The sequence below is a fragment of the Myodes glareolus genome, chromosome 6 (assembly GCF_982192425.1).
Source record: "Myodes glareolus chromosome 6, mMyoGla1.1, whole genome shotgun sequence".
In the NCBI taxonomy this organism is placed as follows: domain Eukaryota; kingdom Metazoa; phylum Chordata; class Mammalia; order Rodentia; family Cricetidae; genus Myodes; species Myodes glareolus.
Genome location: NC_142031.1, coordinates 2,671,103 through 2,688,080, shown reverse-complemented (window position 1 = coordinate 2,688,080; position 16,978 = coordinate 2,671,103). Strand labels below are relative to the sequence as shown.

General features: G+C 55.2%; 2 protein-coding genes across 4 annotated transcripts; one reads left to right on the top strand and one right to left on the bottom strand.

The window, feature by feature from the left end:
- Positions 1 to 458: 458 nt before the first annotated feature.
- Lrrc47 (leucine rich repeat containing 47) lies at positions 459 to 11,546 on the top strand. Its single transcript, XM_085690164.2, has 7 exons — positions 459 to 1,100; positions 6,591 to 7,043; positions 8,055 to 8,171; positions 8,923 to 9,038; positions 9,390 to 9,492; positions 9,968 to 10,057; positions 10,225 to 11,546. Exons 1-7 carry the CDS (start codon positions 483 to 485, stop codon positions 10,468 to 10,470), a joined length of 1,743 nt encoding a protein of 580 aa, XP_085546290.1. The 5' UTR covers positions 459 to 482; the 3' UTR covers positions 10,471 to 11,546.
- A 1,655-nt stretch (positions 11,547 to 13,201) lies between these two features.
- On the bottom strand, positions 13,202 to 16,368 carry Smim1 (small integral membrane protein 1 (Vel blood group)). 3 transcript variants are annotated; one of them, XM_087906802.1, is made up of 6 exons: positions 16,263 to 16,368; positions 15,855 to 15,979; positions 14,920 to 15,129; positions 14,249 to 14,666; positions 14,001 to 14,119; positions 13,202 to 13,831 (listed from the first exon to the last, which is right to left on the bottom strand). In XM_087906802.1, the coding sequence occupies exons 5-6, from the start codon at positions 14,108 to 14,110 to the stop codon at positions 13,705 to 13,707; spliced, it is 237 nt and encodes a 78-aa protein (XP_087762928.1). In that variant the 5' UTR covers positions 14,111 to 14,119; positions 14,249 to 14,666; positions 14,920 to 15,129; positions 15,855 to 15,979; positions 16,263 to 16,368; the 3' UTR covers positions 13,202 to 13,704. The 3 variants fall into 3 exon arrangements, with proteins under 3 accessions (XP_087762928.1, XP_087762927.1, XP_085546291.1); XM_087906801.1 differs by lacking the exon at positions 14,249 to 14,666; XM_085690165.2 differs by lacking the exons at positions 14,249 to 14,666; positions 14,920 to 15,129 and having other exon boundaries at positions 16,263 to 16,367.
- Positions 16,369 to 16,978: the final 610 nt, after the last annotated feature.

Here is a 16,978-nt window from a genome sequence, read left to right as displayed (position 1 = left end):
AAAGGTAGAAAAATCACAGCCAGAAACTAACGGATTCACTGTCAGTGACCCCACGGTCTTTGCCAAGTGGGGCTCCCCATCAGAGAGTCATGGCAAGGGGTCGACCTGTTGGACGCTAGGTGCCATCAGCTTTATACTCCCACAGTCTCCCGTGCCGCCTCCACCTGCTGAGGGCTGGGATGTGCACCACCATGCACCGTGTATGCAGAGCTGGGAATCAAACCGATGGCTTCATGCACGCCAGACAAGGGCTTTACTAATTAAACTACATTCCCAGCACAACTGTGTGCTTAACTGGTGTTTGGGTGTTAGGAAAGGAGGCCACCCTAGCCTATTAGAATCCCCAGGACCACCAGCACCAGCCAGCCCCAGAAAGCCTAAGTGACCGAACCCGGCCACCCACCTCACAAACTCTCCGCCGTCACTTCCGGCTCGCCGGAACTAAGGTGCCGCACTCCGGAAGCGGCGCGCGGGCGGGTGTGATGATGGCGGCTGCGGCGGTATCCGAGTCCTGGCCGGAGCTGGAGCTGGCGGAGCGCGAGCGGCGTCGCGAGCTGCTGCTGACTGGGCCGGGGCTGGAGGAGCGAGTGAAGGCGGCGGGAGGACGGCTGCCTCCGCGGCTCTTCACGCTGCCGCTGCTGCACTACCTGGAGGTGAGCGGCTGCGGCAGCCTGCGTGCGCCGGGGCCCGGCCTGGCCCAGGGCCTCCCGCAGCTGCACAGCCTGGTACTGCGGCGCAACGCGCTGGGGCCAGGCCTGAGCCCTGAGCTGGGGCCGCTGCCCGCGCTGCGCGTGCTCGACCTGTCCGGCAACGCGCTGGAGGCGCTGCCGCCGGGCGAGGGCCTGGGCCCCGCCGAGCCACCCGGGCTGCCGCAGCTGCAGAGCCTCAACCTCAGCGGCAACCGCCTGCGCCAGCTGCCCGCCGACCTGGCGCGCTGCGCTCCGCGCCTGCAGAGCCTCAACCTCACCGGCAACCGCCTGGACGCCTTCCCCGCCGAGCTCTTCCTCCCGGGAGCTCTGCCCCTCCTCAGTGAGCTGGCCGCCGCCGACAACTGCCTGCGGGAGCTCAGCCCCGACGTCGCGCACCTGGCTTCGCTCAAGGTCAGCTGGGGCCCCTTGGAGGCTGCTTGGCCCCCGCCGCCGGTCCGCCCCAGTTCGCTGCTCAGACCCGCGTGCTCGGGCGTCTCCGAACTTGGGGGAGTTTAAAAGTTGTCGTAAGATGTTCAGTAGCAGGGAGCCAGGTCTCGTTCTTTTGTGTGTAATTGTAAGTGTTCGGTTTTCCAAATGGCAGTGCATCCAGAGGAGGCACAAAATCATGAGAGAATTGGAATTGGCGGTGTTCACCCTAACAGCAGCCTTCAGAGGTCGGTCGGTTTGGGCTTCCGTTTATTTATTTTTTATTTATTTATTATGTATACAATATTCTGTCTGTGTGTATGCTGCAGGCCAGAGGAGGGCACCAGACACCATTACAGATGGTTGTGAGCCACCATGTGGTTGCTGGGAATTGAACTCAGGACCCTTGGAAGAGCAGGCAATGCTCTTAACCTCTGAGCCATCTCTCCAGCCCCTGGGCTTCCGTTTTATAGAAAGCTCATGTGATCTGTGGACCCAGGATCCCGCCATGCTTGACTCCCACCAGGTGCTCGTTAATTCTGTTGAGTGAGGGGTGGGAAGGCAGAAGATGCGAAGCTAGCCCCGCCCCTTGTGCAACCTTGGCTGGGCAGGCCTTTGTGTCTTTCCTGCTTCTCATCCTTTTGCAGACCTTTCCTAATGTGTATGGCATAGCGGCTGGTTCGCAAAGGTTCACTTTGGAAATATGCCTATATGTATATGAAAAGATTTGACTGGTAATATGTTCTCCCCCCCCACCCCGTGTGCGTGTGCGTGTGTGTGTGTGTGTGTGTGTGAGAGAGAGAGAGAGAGAATGAGAATGAAATGGGCCAGCCACTCTGCAGAATGATACCTGTTTTTTGGCATCTCCATGAGGACTGGAGGAGGCTGTGGGATGTGACTCCCTGTGGTACCTTGGACCACTAGGTCATTGGCATCCCTATGGCTTAGGTGGGACACAGGCTGGACACTATGCCTTCCTATGTAGTAGATGTTTTGACTTTCCAGGAGGCCGATGGTTGCGATAGCATGGTGCCTCTCTTTGTACCAGCCACTGACCTGATCTGGCTCCACAAATGGATGCAGCTGCCTTTGCTGTTGGGGGGTGAGGGGAAGGTGTGAGCTGACTGTTGTCTGCATATCTTCCATCATCTTGGAATTCCTCTCTCTCTTCACCTGGCAACTCAGAAGCAAGTTGTCAGGCCTCTAGGCCTAGCCTCTTGCCACTAAACCACATTCCACTGGTTAAAAAAGCAAAGCCAGTACAGGCAAGGATGGGGACACAAAAAGCCTGCTTGGTTAGGCGCAGGGCATTGACACCAAGACCTCTGCTTATCTCTTTACTTTCCAGAAAAGAGAATCAAACGCAGGTGCCTTGGCTCTTGCCCAGGAGCTGCCTCTACATCTGGCCCCACACCAGCCTGAGGGACTATCAACACAAAACCAGATCAGTTCCTCAACTCTAATCTGAGGGAGAACAATAGGAAAACTTTTGAATCTGCTGTTTCAGCATTTGGGGCAAGAAATGCAAGCAGCAGCTGGCCTCCCTCTGCTGTCCTGTCCCTCTCTGTTGACTATGCTTGTTGGGGCATGAGTTCATTGTTCTGCTTTAGACCTGTGCAGCTTGGTTTCTCTTTGTGGGAGGCCTGCGTGTTGCAGGCAGAGGGGCCGCTTGTTCGTTCTGGCTGCCCGGCTAGCTTAGCCCCGAAATAACCACACAGAAACTGAATAAATTAAATTACTGCTTGACCCATTAGCTCCTACTTTTTGTTGACTAACTCTTACATCTTGTTTTAACCTATTTCTATTAATTTGTGTATTGCCACATGGCAGTGGCTTACCAGCTAAGTTTCAGCAGCATGTCTTACTCTGGAGACAGATCCATGGCATCTCCCTGACTCTTTTTTCCTCCCAGAATTCAGTTTTGTCTTCTCCACCTACCTAAGTTCTACCCTATCAACAGGCCAAGACAGTTTCTTTATTCATAAACCAATACAAGCAACACACAGAGGGGACTCCCACATCACCTGTGAACCCAGAGTAGTAGCCATTCTCTTCTCCTGGGGTTCTGTGGTCTCTTAGGAATCACACCAGGGCTGTGGTAAGCCAGGAAGAGTTATGTGACATCACTCCGGTCTACTTCTGCAGTGTCTGTCACTCAGACTTACAGTGCTCTTCACTTGAGACTTCTGAAGTAGTCATCAAAGACACCCTGTAGAGATTCTTCCTGGCCAAGGATTGGTCCCTCCCTGTTACTCACACAGGGACCAAAACCTCTGTCTCTGACCAGAATCTGGGGTAAAGAAATCCTTCCCAATCTTTGAGTTGCAGTTGTAGCCAGAAGTGCCCAGATTCACCCAGCAGCTATTGCCATATTGTGGTCCCTATGTGTCTCACAGACACTGCCTCACACTGCCGCCACCACTGTGTTGTGGACCCGTTCCTAGCAGGTGTCTGATGCAGAGGTAGCCTTGGTTGTCCTTACATCCCATTGGATGTCCTGTTGGGTGTTCAGCACATTCTGCAAGGCATCCAGGTGCCCCAAGCACAGCCACTCACAGCTTCCCCTGGGCGCTGGGAGGCTGGCACCTAGCATGTCTGCCCTGCTTCCACCTCTGCTGTTTGCTATTGTTACCTTCCACACCTAGGGCCCATCGCAGCTGGAACCCAGGCTCCGCTCTCAGACAAGGTTGCCACTCTAGGCACTGAGAGCCAGCTCAACCCAAACAAGTGTCACCTTTCTCACAAGAACACTTCACCCTGTGGCTCTGTGTGGCAGGACCCATCTGCCTCTCTCTGACTCGGTCTTCATCTTTGTCGCTGTCCTGCCCTTGTCAGGTGGTGTCCCTGGAAGATGCCCTTCCTCTAATGGCTGTGTCTGAGGCTGTGCTGTACTAGCAGCCCTACTGCTGTTCCCTTCCCTGCTTATTGCTTTCCTAGGTCTTCAGTAAATTGTATTTCAACAGCAGAAGCAAAAAAAATCTCATTCAACCCAGCGTTTGAGAAGTGTTTTCATCCCACTGTAGTCTGAACAGTTACACACAACTTTTTTAAATTCATCTAATTATTTTATTCGAGAGTGGCTACTGCAAAAAATGTAAAATTGTACATGTGGCTCACATTACAGTTCAGATAACAATGTCTCAGTGCTGGCTTCGTGTTGGTTTCTAGAGCCTTTCTGTCAATCCCTTACTTTTCTGGAAGCTTTTTGACCACTCCAGGTGAAGATCGTTTCCACAGACATTTCATTTTTACAAATTAGCATCATGTCACTTGAGACAGCTTTGTTGTGTAGATGTCTGGGTTTGCATCTGTCCTTCCACATCTGTTAGCCCCGCAGAGCAGGCACCTTGACAGAGTGACTTTGTGAATTCTGGACGCCCCAGAACACGCCAAGGGGACTTGGGAAGGTTGCTAAACGGGCTGGAGTGGATAGTGGTGCCTCTCAGGTTATTAGAGTTAGGAGTCTCACACACTGAGAAAACCCTGCTCCTCAACTGCAGAAAGGAAGGTGAAAGTCAAGTAGCCTCAGAGGGAGGGGCCACCATAGGCCTCCACTGGTTCGTCATGGGGACATTGTACACACAACTCTTCTAAGGAGCACAGACGCCCCCATGTCCACACCCACAGGGCCGCAGACGGGCTGTTAAACTGACAGTCAAACAAGACCTGCACCATCCCGTTCCTCTGGGCTGGTGACTTCTCAGGGTTGGGAGGAAGGTACGGACCCAGCATGGTTCCTGATAGTGTCATAGTGGTCCTGAGAGGTCACTGGAGTCACTGGGGAACAGCTCGGTTCTGAGGATGCTCTCTGCCTCCAGTGGACAGAGGCACAGACCACAGATCTGATGCTCCCAACTCATGGGGCGTTGGTGTGGCTGCACTGTAGGAAAGACCAACCCAACTTTTATGAAGCCAATCACAGAGTCAGCACATTAAAGCACTTCATGAGCTTGCTTCAGGCTGTGTGTGGGTGTGTGAAGCAGCTGAGCCGTGTGCTTGAACCTGGGCTCCTTCCCGAGATAGCTCATCACATTCACACAAATACCCACATCTCAGAGATCTTAAAGCTGAAGGCTCCTGGCTCTGAGTGTTGGTGGGGGAGCACTGTGCTCCATCATGGACACGGCCAGCAGGCCTTGCTGTTGTCTGGCCTCTCCCTTCTCAAGGGCCTGTGTCGCTTTTCTTTCATGCTTTTCTCCTTTGGCTTTTATGGCAGTCTTCTGCCTCGTGAGTTTCTGCTGTCCCTGGGTGTGTCTGGAGCCCCTCTGTGCTGTGTCCTCCCACCTCAAGCAGCCCGGGGCTCGAGCCAAAGTTTCCCTCTCCCTTGCTTGAGAAGCGCCACCATCCAGAGCAGGTGTTTCCGTAACAGTCCCCTCCCTGTGCTGTCCTCGTCCCATTTCCACGCCCCTAGGTCCAGGCTCAGCTGCCACAGACTACATCCGAGTGCTTGCTGCAGCCCTTGCTAGTTTCTGAGGGCAGAGCTGAGGTATCACACCCGTGGTGCCTGTGACCTCTCCCAGGCTCTTCTGAAGGGTGCTTGATGTAAGAGCAGAGAGCCAAGCAGAGAGAGTCCCCACCAGCCCTGAGAGAGATATCTGTGGTGTGTGATTCTCAGAGCAGCTGTGACAGACCAGGTCAGGTGTGTTGACTGTTGATGTCACTCCTAGAAGGAGGAGGGTCACTGGAGCTGTCTCAGTCCTTCCCAGCTACATGTATGTAATTCTGCCCCGCGTGCATGTAGCCTTGTGATCTGGGGGTGTGTGTGTGTGTGTAGACACTCCATCTATTCACCCATGCTGTGATGAGGTTTTTCAATAGTGTGACTGTTTTGAGGTCACTCGTTCCAGTAAGTAACCCTGGCCCGTGTTCTATGGGAAAGCTCACTAAAAACCACCGGCTCCCCAAACTGGACAGTGTTGCTCTATAAGGCAGGGCAGGCATTAGTCTATGTCTCCTTGGGAAGGAATTTCTACATCTAGCCTGCTGTTGAGCTCCCTCCCCCGAGCCACAATGACTGTGGAGGCCGAAGGGCTGCACTCTTCCCCGTGTTCGAAACAGCAGCATTGTCCGGCAGTAGGGATAGCAACCGAACATCCTTTTCCACAGACCACTGCTCTTTGTGCGTGTGTGGCATGGACAGTGGCCCTACCGTCTTCCCCAGCTGAGGCGGTGTTCCGCTCCTGATGTCATACTGGGTCTGGGGAGGGGGTTGCTGGTGCTTGCTTTTGACATTACATTCAAGAAATAGCAGGGTGCCATTTGAGGACCCTGTTTTCAGATTGGAAGGAGTTCTGCTTGGTCCCCTGCCTGCTGACAGGTCTGAGTGTTTGCTATGCTTGCAGGCCTGATGTACTGAGTTGGCAGCCTCTGTGGAGGGGGACAGTGATGGCCATGTAGATAACTCATGGGTTAGCCTAGGACTTTTTGTCCTCCTGCCCAGACCTGGGCATCCAGTTCTTCTCTCCTTCACTCCAGACGCTGGACCTCTCCAACAACCAGCTGACCGAGATCCCTGCTGAACTGGCAGACTGCCCTAAGCTCAAAGAGATCAACTTCCGAGGGAACAAGCTTCGAGACAAGCGCCTGGAGAAGATGGTGGGTGGCTGCCAGACCAAGTCCATCCTAGAGTACCTACGTGCTGGTGGCCGCGGTGGCCGGAGCAAGGGCCGGCAAGAGGGTGCTGAAAAGGAGGACAGAAAGAAGAGGCGGGAGCGGAAGCAGCGTCGGGAAAGTGGGGAGGGCGAGGAGGAGGTAGCAGACTCAGCCAGGCTGATGCTCAAGGTCTTGCACGTCTCTGAGAACCCCACACCCCTGACAGTCAGGGTGAGCCCGGAGGTCAGGAACGTGCGCCCGTACATCGTGGGTGCCATCGTGAGAGGCATGGACCTGCAGCCGGGAAATGCACTCCGTCGCTTTCTCAACTCCCAGGTGGGCACTCAGTAGGTGGACTTGGGAGACTGCATGCTGGGGTGGGCATACATGTAGCAGACAGATTTGGGGATCATGTATGCTGGGTGTAGGGGTTGCATGCTAGGTGTACCACTGGAGCCAGCAGTCAGGTCAGGGTCAGGAGGTGCAAGGTGGTCTCCATGCCTCAGTTTCCCTGCGTCAGTGGTAGTATAGCAGGCCCTGGTTCAGGATGCAGAAAGTCCGTTGCCTACCCCCTTGGTATCCAGAGCACACCCTTGTCAAGTGTCTGCCAGGCCTGGACTGTTGGTTCCCCCACACAGCTGTCACATCTCGCCTCGCTCCAGACATGAATTTATTGATGATATTTGATGCTAGTGGGAATTTCTGATTTCTGTAGTAAAATGCAGTCTGTTTTATATGAGACTATGTTAAAATTGCCTTTTCTTGCCAAGCATGGTAGCACTTTTAATCCCAGCAGAGGCAGACAAAACTCTGTGAGTTCAAGGCCATTCTAGTTTACTTAGCAAGTTCCAGATCAACTAGGACTATGCAGTGTGGTCCTGTCTCAGCAACAAACAAACAAATAATAAATAAATGGATAATAGTACAATTGTCCCCTCTCAGCAGCACATCCTCATGGAAGCTCCTGGATCTGGCTGACTGGACTGCTCCTCTGGCAGCTGCCTCCCTGTGCACTGAAAAGCACATTTTATCTTTTGTGCCCAGCAGAGACAGGTGCAGCCTTGTGCAGGCACGGCCAGAGTTGCTATCTGAGACGTCCCTCAGCAGTTCCGGGAGGAAGCCAGTAGCGCCCCCTCCCCGCCCCAGCCATGCCCAGCCTAGCAGTAGACCTGCGATCTGCCCTGTAGATGGAGTGATAGGTTGAGATGAAAGTTCTAGAATTAAAGAGAAGAGAAAGGCTCAGATAGCCACAGTTGGGAGGCAGGGAGGTGCCACTTTGTGGTGGTGAGCTCAGGCCTCCCTGGGCAGCGGGGACTCTGAAGCCCATTTCTCTGCTCTCACCTACAGACCAAGCTCCATGATGACCTCTGTGAAAAGAGGACAGCAGCGACCATTGCGACCCACGACCTCCAGGCAGTGCGCGGGCCCCTGCTGTATGCAGCCCGGCCACCCGATGACCTGAAGGTACCAACTGCTCTGCCCCTTCCGTCTACACTTGCACTTACTTAGACTCACAGGCTGGGGGTTGGACCTGGGAGGCTTAACCTGGTACTTTCTGGGCAAATGCATAAGGGACATGATGTCTGCCTTCACTCTGGGACCCTGCATAGCTGTACAAATGCCCGTCATAAGGGAGGCCTTGGCAAGGGCTTCCTGTGCTTACCCACTTCTATTGAGACAGGGTCTCACTCTGTAGCCCTGTCTGGCCTGAAACTTTCAGTGTAGAGCAGACTGGCCTTGAACTTACAGAGATCTACCTGCCTCTGCACCAAGTGCTGGGATTAAAGACATGTGCCACCATGCCTGGGTAGCTCGCCAACTTTAACAAAAGATTTTGGTTCCACTTAACACCTGTAGTGTGAGCTGAATTACCAGGTTGCTCTCTGGGATGTGATTTCCAAGGTTGGATTTGCATAGAGACTCAGGAGTAGGGACTCGGGTGCCAGCTGCATGCCTGACTCAACCAGTACAGGCAACTAATTCCTATCTCTCCATTGGCCTTCTGAGCAATCGCATGTTTTTAGAAATACAAGTGTCTATGAGCTCAAAACTTTGAGTGTTGAGCATCCCCTCTCTAGAGGGGTCTCTGCTTTCAGACTTGGAGACTTGGCAACCCACTCTCCAGCTAGAGATTAAGGTAGAGAGGTGTACAGCATCCCTCATGCTTACGAGTGGCCTCAGTAACACAATGAGCTATGAGCTTCCACTCCTACAGATTGTGCCCTTGGGGCGGAAAGAAGCCAAGGCCAAGGAGCTGGTGAGGCAGCTTCAGCTGGAGGCTGAGGAGCAGAGAAAGCAGAAGAAGCGGCAGAACGTCTCCGGGCTGCACAGGTCAGTCAGGTGGCAGACAGGTCTAGCACACTGCCCACTGTAAATCCCTGTATCTCGGCCCGCCCTCCAGCTGGCAGAAGCACAACATAAGCAGATGGAGAGGGACTTTCCCCAGACTTCCTTCTAAGGGAGAGTCACTACCCCGCCTGAAAGGGCCAGACTCCATTGTGAGGGGTTAGAGAGTGGGGGGGCCTGCTTTAGGCAGCCATCAGGTTCTCAGTGATGGTCAGGGTTGTCAGACCTAAGGCCCTCTGTCACTTCACCTCCCAGGTCTCTGGGCAGGTGGGGATGCAGGGCTGCGGCTTTAGCACTAGCTCACACTGCCTGTCACCTGGATTCCCTCCCACACAGGTACCTTCACTTACTGGACGGGAAGGAAAACTACCCCTGTCTCGTGGATGCCGAAGGAGATGTGATTTCCTTTCCACCTATAACAAACAGCGAGAAGACAAAGGTAGGCACTGTATGGCGTGTGGACAAGTCCTCTAGGCTGCCCCGCCTGCTTGTGCCCACTCGTGAGAGAGGTGCAAAGTAGAGGACTGGGGCCCTCTGCTCCTTGGCATTGTTCACACCTGGTGCCGCCCACCTCGACAAAGTCACCATTGTGCTGTCCCCCAGTCTGTGGCCCTGGCTACAAGTTCTTAGTTTAAGACAGGTTTTCATGTAGCCCAGGCTGGCCTTTAACTTGATATATAGTCTAAGAGTTACCATGAACTTCTGATTCTCCTGTCTCCATGCCCCTAACGCCATAGGATTATAGGTGTGTACCGCCATGCCTGCCTGGTTTATGCAGTGCTGGGGACTTAACCCAAGGCTTCATGCGGCATGCGCTCTGCACCTCCAGCCCTGCTCATAGATTTTTCTCCTGGATACGCTGAGCAGCTGGTGTCCCTGCACCAATAACTTTTTCCTGAACTCTAACTCTTCAGATTAAGAAAACCACATGCAACTTGTTTTTGGAAGTCACAAGTGCCACTAGCCTGCAGCTTTGTAAGGACATCATGGACAGCCTCATTCTGGTGAGTGGTCCGACCTGAGCGAGATCCTGGCCATGAGGGCAGCTTTGTGTCCCGTCCCGTCCCCCCCCCCCCCCCCCCATGGCTGCTGCTTGCTGCTCTCCAGGTCACTGCAGCCTGACTTCCTAGGTCACTTCTCCTCTCTGTGAAAACGTTATTTCCCTTTGCAGAAAATGGCAGAACTGAACAAAAGCACTTCAGAAAATAAAGAGGAAGACGCACTCTCGGGTACAGAAGCTGATGCCGGTTGTGGGGTTTCTGATCCCACCTTGAATCTGAGAGCTGGGAAGGATGGACAGTGCCCCCTGGTGGTGGAGCAGGTCCGAGTGGTGGACCTGGAGGGCAGCTTGAAGGTGGTATACCCGTCCAAGGCGGACCTGGTCACCACCCCTCCCTACGTGACTGTGGTTCGCTGACGTCCAGGCTGCATAACTGGTTCCACTGTGGCTCCTGTGGGGGCACTGGCTGTAGATGTCTCTGTGTGGTTGGTTGTTCTTCGTCCCTTTTCTCTGGGTGTTTTAAGGTGTCTGCGTTTTGTCTGGGTGACGGTTGTAAAGTGAGTGAGCTGTGTCATCATTACAGCACTAATGAAATTCTGCTGTTCTCATGGATGTTCACATAACTGTTGGAAATGTCTTGAATCGTGTGGGTAACGGGGGGAGGCTGAGCAGGGCTTGATGTGCAGGTGTGAATTCAGGGTAAGACATCCTGTGGGACAGCGCTTACTTCTCTATGGCATGTTAATTGCCCAGACAGTAGAAAACATCATGTTGTGATTGTAACCTCTGCCGTGCCCCCGGGACTGAAGTCCCTGCACTCCTCAGCCCCAGAGGTCATGCCCATGTAGTCCTGAGTCGGCGACAGATTTCTGTGAGTGATGGGAAGGCTGGCTTGCAAGCTGTTGGCCAGTGGCAGGAAGGTGTGCCGCACACACGGCCCTACAGGCTTCCTTGTCAGTCTGTCCTTGTCCACCCACCTGTCTCGCTCTGCATGTGTTGGCGCACATACCCAGCACACCTGCCATCCGTGGAGCCAAAGTGCTTGATCCTGAGGACCCAGCCAGCTGCACAGCGGACTTAGTGGCCCTATCCTATGCCTTAACATCTGGCTGCAGAAGGGACCCGGCCCTTCAGCCTTTCTTTGGTGGTCTTTGACCTCAAAGGACAGTTCCTGTCTTCTGTAAAACAACAACGGTTCGGGTTTGTGGTTTTAGTTTTGAGGCTGTGCAAGGTCCTGTGGTTGTCAGAGCCAGTGGGGCTGCGGGTCCCTCACGGCAGTGTCCTGGACAAAGCCGGTAGAGCTGCCTTGTGACTGTACAGTTGCTCTAAGGTCTCTTTGAGTGACCATGGCAAGAGCTCACCTATTCTGTGTGGATTCACCAAAGTGTGGAAGGGTGGAGCTGCCCCATGCCCACCCCTTTACCCCCGCCAGTTCCTGCTGTTTCTTCCAACACAGCCCATGTGTAAGATTAAAATTTTTGGAACTTTTTACAGACACGAGCAGAACGCCTCTTTGTTCTAATAAAACCCTCTGGTAGCAGCATGTTCTCTGCATCCAGCCGACTTCCCGCTCTCATCAACAGGATAGCGCCAGGGTCTGTTCCTAGTGTTGACATGTGGGAAAACAGCCTAAATCCCCACCTGGTTCTGGACCTCCATCAGGGCCCATGGCCTGTGGCCACTTGAGACTACCTACTCCCTGTGGAGCACTGGCCAGAGAGCCCTGGTCAGTTGCCAGGGCTGGGAGCATCTGTCGTTGGAGTACAGGATATGGCTAGATGCCCATCCACTACCGTCACCCAGGGGTGCAGGACTACCAAGAGAAGCCTGGCCACTTCCTTTCTCTCAACTGGAGCTCCTTAGATGGAGCACACTTGATCCTCCCTGGAGCTCCTTAGATGGAGCACACTTGGTCCTCCCTGTTCAAACTCCCCCGCCCCCACTGCACCCCATATACCAGGCTCAGCCATGTCTGCCTTGTCCAGGCACATACCTGCTCCTCCTACCCCAAGGGCTACCAGGCCAGGGTGCCCTGCTCTTGGCAAGGGCCACACTAGGCTTTGAAGGGTCCTTTGGGACCTCCCAATGCCTGCTTTGCCATTGCGGAGGCAGGAGGGCATTCCACTGCCTTACCTCAGTTGGGGCCTGTGAGTGGGGACAGAGATGGTGGCTGTTAGAACTGAGGCCTAGATTTGCAATACAGAGACCCAGACCATTTGGAGCAATTCCCACATGAGGACCACTGAAGCTCGGGACAATCCAAACCAGGAGTTCTGAGAATGAGGCCAGCCATACCAGCCCTCCCTGGCCAATGTGGCCGAGCCCCTCAACTTGTCAGTGCGGTGAAGGACAAGAGCAGGGGAGGGGAGCGCTTGCTGACCTGAGAGCTATGGGTTTAGTCTTCCAGCACCACCACCTACTGTCTGGCTCCCCTTCTCTGCCCACAGACAGCAACTGCTCCCTTGCCCTCCACCCTCTCAGCCCAGGGTGCAGACTTCATCTTGAGATTTTCTAGCAAACGTCCTGCAAGTCTGGAACCATTTCACAGCACAGCAGGTATGAGGGGTGGCCCAGGAAGGTTCTATGTGGACCACTGGAGAGGAGGCCACAGTACCCTCAAGGGTTGAAGGCCTTGTCCTCCATGGTCCAGTAAGAAGGGACAGGTCCAACCACATCTCGACCCTTAGGTCTCGCGTGTTCTTGGGAGATGGCCCAGCCAGGAGTGGCACATTCCAGAACAGAGCCAAACAGGAAGAGCTGTGGAGGAGGGTCAGGCCTGCAGCAAGTCATGCCTGGCTGGGCAGCACTTCTAGGACAGTCAGTCGCCCACTGTCCCTTCAGCAAGCAGTGATTTGTCTACAGACTCCATAAGGAATGGGGGCCTGTGAAGAGGCAGCGAGTAGGGCGCCAGCCTCCATTTTCTCAGGGCCATCCCTGAAGACGTGCTAGTTTGCTAAAGAATACAATGTTGTGCCGGTGGTGGTGCACGCCTTTAATCCCAGCACTTGGGAGGCAGAGGCAGGCAGGTCTCTGTGAGTTCGAGGCCAGCCTGGTCTACAAGAGCTAGTTCCAGGACAGGCTCCAAAAGCTACAGAGAAACCCTGTCTCCAAAAACAAAAAATCAAAAACCAAACAAAAGAATACAATGTTGTGTGCCAGGTGGCCCATGCCTTTAATCCCAGCACTCAAGAGAGAGGCAAGTGGATCTGAGTTAAAGCCAGCCTGGTTTACAAAGTGAGTTCCAGGACAGGCAAGGCTGTCTCCAATAAAAGCATACAATGTTGTGTTTGAGAAGGCCTCTGCCAGGCACAGGAACAAGTCTATATAGGGCCCTATCTGTGGCCCCTAAAAAGAATATGCACAGCCCTCCCTGCACAGCCAGGAATCTGGACAGGGCCAGCCTAGGCTGAGGAAGATCTCACCTAGCATTGGTCAAAGAGATGTGGACACCATAGGTAGCGCCTAGCCTGGGGAGGTTCCCTCCAGCTCTACTGGGACTGAGCCTAGTCCCCAGCATGTCTGCAGCTGGCGCTGCCGGCACCGGACGTTGGTGCTGGTGATGAGCTCTACAACAGTGCACACTGGCATCTTCACATGCCCCGGGGTCTGTGTACATGGGAGGGAGTCCCAGGAGTGGGAGCGGGGCAGCATTTATTTGCACTTGTGCACATAGTAGCCAGTGACGTAGCCCAAGATGAAGATGATCCAGAAGAGGGCCACTCCACCCAGCACCTTCATGGCGATCCCCAACTTGCCGGAGCACAACTTCTGGGAGAGCCTAGAGCGAGAACCCCAGTGAGATAGGTTTGGATGGGGAAGGAAGGCTAGATCAGGGCCTCCTGAGTGCCCTGCTGGAGTTGGGAGTTACCTGTCCACCCAAAGGGACGGCCCAATGGTTGGACAAGGCTGGTCAGTGCAGTGGGGGTCACGGCCTGTTGGGATTTTACCTCCTATAGCATGAGGGCTCCTCTGTGCTGGACATGGCAGTCATGCTGACTTCATCCCGGCTACTGTTGTCCCACCTGCTGTAGCGGACACCACTCTCCTGGGACTGCATGCTGTAGACCTGGGCGGGGGGGGGGGGGGGCTACAGCAGTCAGAGTGGAGACCAGACAGGTATCAGACCAGACTCCCAGAAGGCGGGCCCGGCTGCTGTCACGAGAGGGTCAGTCCGGAAGGAGGGGGCGGTACTTACCGAGGTAACTAGAAACTAGCTCAGGGTCAGAAGGCCTAAGCAAAACAGGAATTCCAACCCAGAGGGCAGGGCGGTCCCTCGCTAAGCCCTGACCCTCAGGAATGTAAGCCACTGCTTTGCCAGCTGGGGCCTCTTCTGAGGGGTCAGGGGCTCTCCTCCCTTGCGGGACACTTATCAGGGGAGGCAGCCAGTGCCGCCCTCAGAGACCAGGAAAGTGTAGCTGCCAAGGACCCGATAACTGTCTTCTTCCTCGGCCCAGCCGATAAGGCCTGGAGCTGCCCTCCAGAGAGGCTGGCAAGGAGAGGGATGAGTAGTGGATGGTGGCTGGTACCGCCAGTCCAGCCAGCCAGGGAGCTGCCGGGCGGCAGCTGTCCTCTTCCCCTCCTCCACCTGCTGCCCCTGAGAGGCTTCTGGGCCCCTGTAGATCATAGATTAGCAGGAAGTAGGGGCCACATGAGTGCCTAGAGCAGGAAGGTTCCTACCACCAAACCATCCCTGACTCCCTCAGGGCCAGCCACCCTGGGCACAGACAGTGGGTTGGGAGGAGGAGGAGTCATGGTGACAATATTGCCATGCATGGTCGCTCCTGCCTCCCTACAGGCTTGCCTGCACTGAATACTTGACTAACCCTCTCATTTACCCTCTGACCTCTCCCGTTGCCTCTTGTTTACCTGAGGGGAACAGGGCACACACCAGAAGTACAGGCTGAGACAAGGTGAAGGTAGAGCTCCTGTGTACTGGGCATCCAAGTGTCCCCTCACGGCACCGCTGGGGCCATGGGAAGGGCAGCATGCATCCTAGATAACCCTGGACACAGTGACCCAAAGGCACAGCAGGCCAGCAGACTGCAGAAAACAGCTACAGAAGCCCAGGAAGCCAGGCTGGATGGATGGAAGAAGGGACGCCATCTTAACCACAGGTGTCTTCAGGTGGGGCCTCTGGCTGACCGCCTGGGGTGACAAGCATGGCTGGAGTGTCCTGTTTGTTACCTGCCTCAGTCAGAGCATGCCAGCTACCTGCACAAGGCTCAACTCCAGGTGGATAGCAGGAGTGTTGGCCCCGGGTGGCAGCCACGCCAAGATGAGTTGAATACCCGAACCCCTCTTTTGCCATACCACTAGTTGTGGGCAAAGTGTGGGGTGAAGCGGGGTGAAGTGGAACGCGGGGAGAGGAAGCTTTTGCTCTCTCACAGTTAAGCGTGACCACCTCTTTCCTGCTTATGCGGTGGCCGAAGCTGCTACACCACCCATGCAGTCTAGACATGAATGCAACACTGGCTCTAACAGGACCATCTCTACAGCAAAACCTGCCCACATGTGGAATTTGGGTTATGGAAGTCTTCCCAATTTGTTCAAGCCGGAGGTAGTGGGATCCTGTTATCTGCCAACCATCCGTGGCTGGACAGACATCAATGGACTCCTCGGGCCGGGCTCTCCTGGGCTTCGTGCACCCTGATCTGTACAGTCGTCACAGACACAGTAGGAAGGGCCTACGAGGCCCCTTCAAACCCAGAGCCTCCCGTGATGGGGTGTGCACACAGGAGTCCAAAATGCGGCTGCTCGTTAGACCCGTCTGCCCACAGAGTACCTCTGAGACCCCAACTTACAAAGGCGAGTCGTGGTGGGGGCTGAAGCCTCCGGTGCCCAGGAAGGCTGTCAGGGTCTGGTCAGTGGCTCCCACCTTGCCCCAGCAGGGTAAGCCAGGATGTGAGGTAGGGTTGGTGTCTCGAGCCTTAAATAAAGAAAACAAAGGTGGGAAGAGGAGCAGATAGCTGGAGGAAAGGAAGAAACGGGCCCCAAGGGAGTTCCTGGGTCCCGAGAAGAGCTGGGCCGCCAGTTCCGGGCCTGATAGCCCTTGGTAGTTAGGCCTTATCTAGCCCTTCCCACTCCGGAATTCTAGGGCCAGGGAAGCTCTAGCCCCGGAGGGAGGACATAGGAGTGGTGGGGGCGAGCTGCCAGGTCCACCTCCCTGGGCTGCAACGGGAAACTGCTAATCTCTGCTGAGTGCGTCTCACCTGCGCCCCTCGTCAGGGCCGCTGCGCAAGCCCGGGACGCGTCTCCAGCCCTGGGGGTGACAGGGGCGGGGCCCGAGGCTGGGGGCGGGTCTAAAGGGCGGGGCCGAGATGAGGGAGGCCCGGCTGGAAAGGGGGCTGACGGTTGGGAAGTCTGATCCAGATCGGGAGGGGCGGACCCCCTCTGGCTGCTGGGGTTGCGAACGGAGCCGGCCACCGGAGAGACCTACAGAGGGCGCTAGGTCCTTGCCCAGTTTCTCAGAGTCAGGCTCAGAGAAGGCTCGGTGTCCGGGCCTTCTGCTCCCCAGATGGAAGACAGAGGTAGTGCTCCTGCACTGATGGCACCCCGTGCACGTGCCATCAGAAGCGTGTATGGCATACTATGTGTGTAAAGAGCCGCTTTATATTCATCAGGGTACGGGGCACAGTCGTATGTGAAAACATCCTGACCACAGACGCCAGGAAGCCGTGGATTGGGAAGAGCTGTCCTCAGCCCCTACACCACCTACCCCATCCCACGCTTTCCCCACCTTCCAGTGGGGCCCCAGTAGCAAGAGCATGCCCCAGGCAGAAGTGTTGGATCAGAATGGGGGGAGAGGTCTTTGGTCTTCTGCAAAGTGAAGGCTGGAAGAGGGGTCCTGGAGGTGTGGCTCTCCCCCACAAATGGGGCTGTAGCCCAGGACAGGGAGCTGTGGCGTGGGACCTGGCCTGTGTGGTTC